The sequence below is a fragment of the Habropoda laboriosa genome, unplaced genomic scaffold (genome assembly GCF_001263275.1).
Source record: "Habropoda laboriosa isolate 0110345459 unplaced genomic scaffold, ASM126327v1 scaffold28, whole genome shotgun sequence".
Lineage (NCBI taxonomy): Eukaryota > Metazoa > Arthropoda > Insecta > Hymenoptera > Apidae > Habropoda > Habropoda laboriosa.
In genome coordinates, this window is record NW_017100174.1 from 758,117 (window position 1) to 764,170 (window position 6,054).

General features: G+C 32.9%; 2 protein-coding genes across 3 annotated transcripts in view; one reads left to right on the forward strand and one right to left on the reverse strand.

The window, feature by feature from the left end:
* LOC108578701 (sodium- and chloride-dependent GABA transporter 1-like) overlaps positions 1-2,394 on the reverse strand; it is a 6,236-nt gene extending 3,842 nt beyond the window's left edge. Inside the window, exons 1-2 of the mRNA XM_017942079.1 lie at positions 2,262-2,394; positions 6-154 (exon numbers count right to left, since the gene is read on the reverse strand). Of these exons, the coding sequence (XP_017797568.1) occupies positions 6-87 (82 nt within the window). The 5' untranslated portion in view covers positions 88-154; positions 2,262-2,394. The remainder of the gene's footprint in view (positions 1-5; positions 155-2,261) is intronic.
* Positions 2,395-3,712: 1,318 nt separating this feature from the next.
* Positions 3,713-6,054, forward strand: part of LOC108578745 (ribonucleoside-diphosphate reductase large subunit) — a 3,604-nt gene continuing 1,262 nt past the window's right edge. For both annotated transcript variants that reach the window (XM_017942128.1, XM_017942129.1), the window contains exons 1-7: positions 3,713-3,749; positions 3,847-3,935; positions 4,147-4,324; positions 4,416-4,779; positions 4,864-5,168; positions 5,240-5,402; positions 5,681-6,054. The exon at positions 5,681-6,054 is cut by the window's right edge and continues 9 nt beyond it. In XM_017942128.1, coding sequence (XP_017797617.1) covers positions 3,713-3,749; positions 3,847-3,935; positions 4,147-4,324; positions 4,416-4,779; positions 4,864-5,168; positions 5,240-5,402; positions 5,681-6,054 — 1,510 coding nt within the window. The remainder of the gene's footprint in view (positions 3,750-3,846; positions 3,936-4,146; positions 4,325-4,415; positions 4,780-4,863; positions 5,169-5,239; positions 5,403-5,680) is intronic.

Consider the following 6,054-nt stretch of genomic DNA (forward strand, 5'->3'; position numbering starts at 1 on the left):
TTCTTGGACAGGATTCACCGGCTTACGTGGCAGAGGACTTGTGGACCTGTCTACCTTAGACACTTTAGACGATCCACTCGAAGGCATTATTTTTTGGTCCCGAAATACAAAATCGTTCCAATTCACCTCATCCTATCAAAAGTTTTTGTTAAATCTGTAAAAATAAAAAAAGAAGTAAAGAAAAAACATTTATTTCTCTCTCTCTCTCTCTCTCTCTCTCTCTCGAAGAAGAAGAAGAAGAAGAAGAAGAAGAAGAAGCTGTAGAAAATGAAGTTTCTGTAAATTTGGTTCTTCGAACGAACAACCGAACGCTTTGGACTAGATCTTGGCTTTCATTTGAGAACAAAGAGTTTCCAATTCGTTGTAAAATCTTCACGATTTAGCGGAACATTGAACGTTAAATGAATCTATAATGAGCAATGAGTGAAAGATGACGCGATCATTTTTAAAGAACTTCGAATATTCAGCGGTCATCGTCGTTACGTGAGACACTTCTCCATAAGGGTCTTGATGATGATGGATGACGGACAACGAGCCACTTCCGGGAATCACGTTTGTCAAACGTTGTTCCCATCGGGCAACCTTGTCCCATTTTATATTAACCCTCCGTAGGCAATCTGGGTCTTTGACGACCCAAGTGAAATTTCACTCTTGTATTTCTTCGAAACGAATTTTTATTAGCAAAAGTTTCAAACATTTCCACTTGACGAACAATTGTACAATGTAGTAGAGACTTCGACGAATACTCCAGAATTTTTTCAGGTTCTTTCAAAGCCTACAACAGTAAAAAAATTAGACCGGAGTGCGAAGAAATCTTTTCTGGGTCATTAACGACACGAGCGAAATTTCACTCCTGTATTCCTTGGATTGTTGAGAAAAGTTCGAAACATTTCCACTTGACGAACAATTGTACAATATAGCAGAGACTTCGATGAATACTCCAGAATTTTTTCAGATTTTTTTAAAGCCTGGAACAGTAAAAAAATTAGACCGGAGTGCGAAGAAATCTTTTCTGGGTCATTAACGACTCGAGCGAAATTTCACTCCTGTATTTCTTCGATTGTTGAGAAAAGTTCGAAACATTTCCACTTGACGAACAATTGTACAATATAGTAGAGACTTCGATGAATGCTCCAGAATTTTTTCAGATTTTTTTTTTCAAAGCTTGAAACAGTGGAAAAGAAGTAAATTTCGACACGAACGACCCGGTTTGCCTACGAAGTGTGAGAAATTCTGGTTGCCTACGGGGGATTAATCGTCGATGAAAGAAACGATGTCATCGGAGATCGTCACGTGGAATAACGAAGAGACGATCGGCGAACGTCTCGGTACAATAAAATCGTGGCGATTTAAATTTCCAATTCGCCAAGTGGGAGGTAGAAAATTATTCATCCGTAATTCTGTCATGTTCCATCTTAAGTGCTTAATCTGCATTTGGTAAATTGTCATCATGGTAACAACGAAGGAAAAAAGAAAAAAGAAAAAAAAAGAGGGAACGAGAAGAAAAAGTTGGTAATACACGTCAGCGTGTATTTCCAAGTGTAAACAAACGATTGCAACGAGGATCATTAACGAATTCATGGGTGCAATGTCCTTTTAATGACACTATCCACCGGTATAAAACAATTTACAACTTCTACACTTCAATTGTGTAATAAGCTCAATTGTATACTGACTGACTTGAACCAACGAAGATAAATTAATCTTTAGGACATTTTCAGCCGATGTTACTATCATTTCCAACGATCACGTCAATATAAAGATAAAACAATAAACATTGTACAATTTTTGATAAATTATGGCGTATATCATTAATGTCTATATGTATGCATAAATATAAGGCGACGATCATTTTTATCCTAAACTTCGAATAAACAGATTAATATGTATATAAAACAAATGATAAATTCGTTGATTTTAATTAAAAAGAAAAAAGAGAAAAAGAATAGAAAATTAAATATTAATTCTTTTTTCGAAGAAATTAAAAAAAAAAGAAACGTACATTCTCGTTTTCTTCTAGCAAATTGACCGTTGTCAAAAATTCTCACCTTAACACGTTAAACGAGAAAGAAATAAGATAGAAAAAAAAATGGTTATTCGAAAGCGTTTTTTTTTTTTTAGTCGAGGAGTGGAATAACTTTTATCGTAGACATAACGTGACCACTGATTAAGTAGAATCTGACACTCTATTAACAGCCGTAATATCGCTGACGGAAAAGGATACTTTTCTTTCGCCAATACAATTGAAACAATGTACGTACGTGCACAATTTCACAGAGCAGACTTGAACGAGATTTCCACTGGACTGATAATATCGATAACAGCCGCGTAAACCGTCGTAGGTGAAAAGGATTTATAGAGTGTCTCGTGTGTTGGACCGCGTCGTTACGTTCAGAAATCGCGCTCACAAACGACGAGCGCTGAGATTTCTACTGCGCCCTACAGATCTACCCCACAATAGCGTTCAGTCCCCCAAGCACCAACACACCTATCGTTTCATTCAACAAATTAGTGCCACAGTGTCATTCTATATTTAGGTGCACTATGTGAATAGTGAGAGAGCCCCGAGTTCGCTAATAACTGATTGACCACACCGATGGCCGCGAATTGCTCCCTTCTTTGACGAGTACATTTAAAATACAGTGAACTACACTTGATCTTGACTTCGTAATAGTAGACATGTGCGGACGATTATGAAAGTAGCCTAAGATTATATATATTTTTGTTCGAAGATATTTCCATTTTCACTTTTATTACGTATTTAGACGGGGTTAATTGTTCGCAATGTTATCAAACAATGAAATTTGATAACTACGATTCAAATGTAGTTTCATATTTGTTGTAGCACAGATCGATGTAACGTATAATAAGTTTTCTAATTCTATTCTTTTAGACTTTTAGACATGAATCACTTTTATAAGAACCGAGAACATACATAGTACTTGTGAAAAATATGTTCGGAACCACTATTCTAATTATCCGAATACTCAATTTGTGTCGATAAATTTTAATAATAAATATTTCTATAAGTGACGAAGTTTTTCTTCATATCATGTTTTTTCGTTGAATTGTCTAGCTGTTCTAAACTTTTAGCTGAGGGTGTACACTATCAATTTGTTCGAAAGTAGGATACATTTGTATATTGATTTCGTTAATAAACAATTTATTGTAACTGTATTAAATTCGATTGAACAAATTTGTCTCTGCTAAGTATCAAAATATCCACAAATTATAATTTACAAAGAAAGGGCACAGAATGTACAACAGTTATAAAGTCGAAAAGAAACTAGAATAATCATTAGAATAATTAATTCTGGAAATGGATTATGGAACAATAATAACTGGAAATATTTTGTAAACTCACCCTTCTAGATAAATACTATAATTTCGTGGCCATAAAATTATTGTTTGCTTACTTCATTACGAAGGATAGCAAAAGATATTTTATTTTATTTTATTAACAATCATTTCATTAAAGCAGAAAAATTCATAAGCACATAATTATTTATCATTAATATAATATAGTCTTCAACAATTGAGAAATGGTCTTTTAAGTTTTATATTCAAACTACGAGTTGCTATAGTTTGTATCTCACGTGGCATGAACAGTTTCACTTCCGTTTCGCGTCAAAAGCCCTACTAAGCCCTACCAAACGACTACTGGAACGTAGTATCTTTACAGAATTATAAGATATATTATTGTGATTTAAAAATGGGTGGAATGGGTAAGATGTATGTAATAAAACGTGGTAAGTTATAATATCTGTATCCTTACTTTGAATAATTTAAATTTATCTGATTGCACATGTAATTTGTTGACATAAAATCAATTGTTATTATTGTTAGATGGACGCAAAGAAGATGTTCACTTTGATAAAATAACATCCAGAATTCAAAAATTATGTTACAATTTAGATATGGATTACGTGGATCCTGTAAGTTTACATATTATTAAATTATTCATTATTATACTTTAGTGACAATTAATTGTAACATTTATCATATTACATAAAGTAACAACTCTTTTTTTGCTATTTTCTTATTAAAAAAAGAAGGGTTTATTTTACCACTAACACTATAGAATAAAAGTAATTTCTAATATTAAAAGGAATAATTATATTTTCAAATTTCTATGTTTTATTTTAGTCTGCAATTACATTTCGTGTTATCGGTGGTATATACTCAGGTGTTACCACAGTTGAGTTAGATAATCTTGCAGCTGAAACTGCAGCAAGTATGACTACCAAACATCCAGATTATGCTGTATTAGCAGCAAGAATTGCAATCTCCAATCTTCACAAAGAAACGAAGAAAACCTTTAGTGGTATGATATTAGATACATTTAACACATGTTCTTTTACTGTAAACTAATTTAATGTTTTACTTTCATTTTAATTGTTTCATTTCATTTATAGAAGTGATGCATGATTTGTATCGTGTAAAAGAGAATTTTTCAAATCAATCAATACCTGTTATTAGTGAGGAATATTACAGTATCATTAAAAAGAATGCAAATAGGTTAAATTCTGCAATAATTTATGATAGAGATTTCAGTTACAATTATTTTGGTTTCAAAACACTTGAAAGAAGCTATTTATTAAAGATATATGGAAAAGTTGTTGAGAGGCCACAGCACATGTTAATGAGAGTTGCAGTTGCTATCCATGGTGATGATATTGACAGAGCTATAGAAACATATAATTTCTTATCAGAACGTTATTTTACACATGCTTCACCAACTCTTTTTGCTGCATGTACTAAGCAACAGCAAATGTCTAGGTATATTTTCTGAAATCATACTTATACTTTATCCCTTTTCTGAATAGCAAACTTATTTTTTATCTCTTATCTTATTTTTTGCAGTTGTTTTCTACTAACAATGAGTTCAGATAGCATTGAAGGAATTTATGATACATTAAAGAGATGTGCACTAATTAGCAAATCTGCTGGTGGTATTGGACTTAACATACATTGTATTCGAGCAAAAGGTACACCAATAGGTGGTACATTTGGTGTATCTAATGGTTTAGTTCCAATGATTAGAGTATATAATAATACTGCTCGATATGTTGATCAAGGAGGGAATAAAAGACCAGGAGCATTTGCCCTATATTTAGAACCATGGCATGCAGACATTTTTGAATTTTTGGACCTTAAAAAAAATACTGGTAAACTACTGGTTAGTTACTTTCATTTTTAATACTTTTTATATTTTTTATTATTTAATCATGAATAACAGGTAAAGAAGAAAATAGAGCAAGAGAATTATTCTATGCTTTATGGATTCCTGATCTTTTTATGAAACGAGTTTTGGAAAATGGTATTTGGACTTTAATGTGCCCACACGAATCTCCTGGTTTAGATGATGTTTGGGGTGATGAATTTGAAGCACTTTACACAAGGTAAATTACATTATACAGTAGTACCGCGTTTGTTGGCGTGGATTTTACCTTGTTAGCTAACCGCTACTATCCTCACCAGTTCTTGGAATTGGCTGCATAAAGTGAGCCTCTGATACTACGTATTTAAAATAAACAACGACTCAGGATTTTCTAGAACTTTACTTCCCTTGATAGCTGGTCAGATATTATCCCGGTCAGCTAACGCGATGCTACCACAAATAATAAAATGTGCTAAAAGGGTTAAATATCTTTTATACATTTGTAATATACTTTATTAGGTATGAAAACGAAAAAAGATATAAACGTCAAGTTCAAGCCAGAGACTTGTGGACAGCTATTCTTATGGCCCAAGTTGAAACAGGAACTCCTTACATGCTTTATAAAGATCACTGCAATCGTAAATCAAATCATCAAAATATAGGAACAATCAAGTGTAGCAATTTATGCACAGAAATTGTACAGTACTCCAGTCCAGATGAAATTGCTGTATGCAATTTGGCTTCAATTGCTGTGAATATGTTTGTAAATCCTGCTAATAAAACTTTTGATTTTGAAAAACTTCGAAAGGTGACGAAAATTGTCACCTATAATTTGGATAAAATTATTGATGTCAATTATTATCCAGTTCCAGAAGCAAAAAAATCCAACTTCA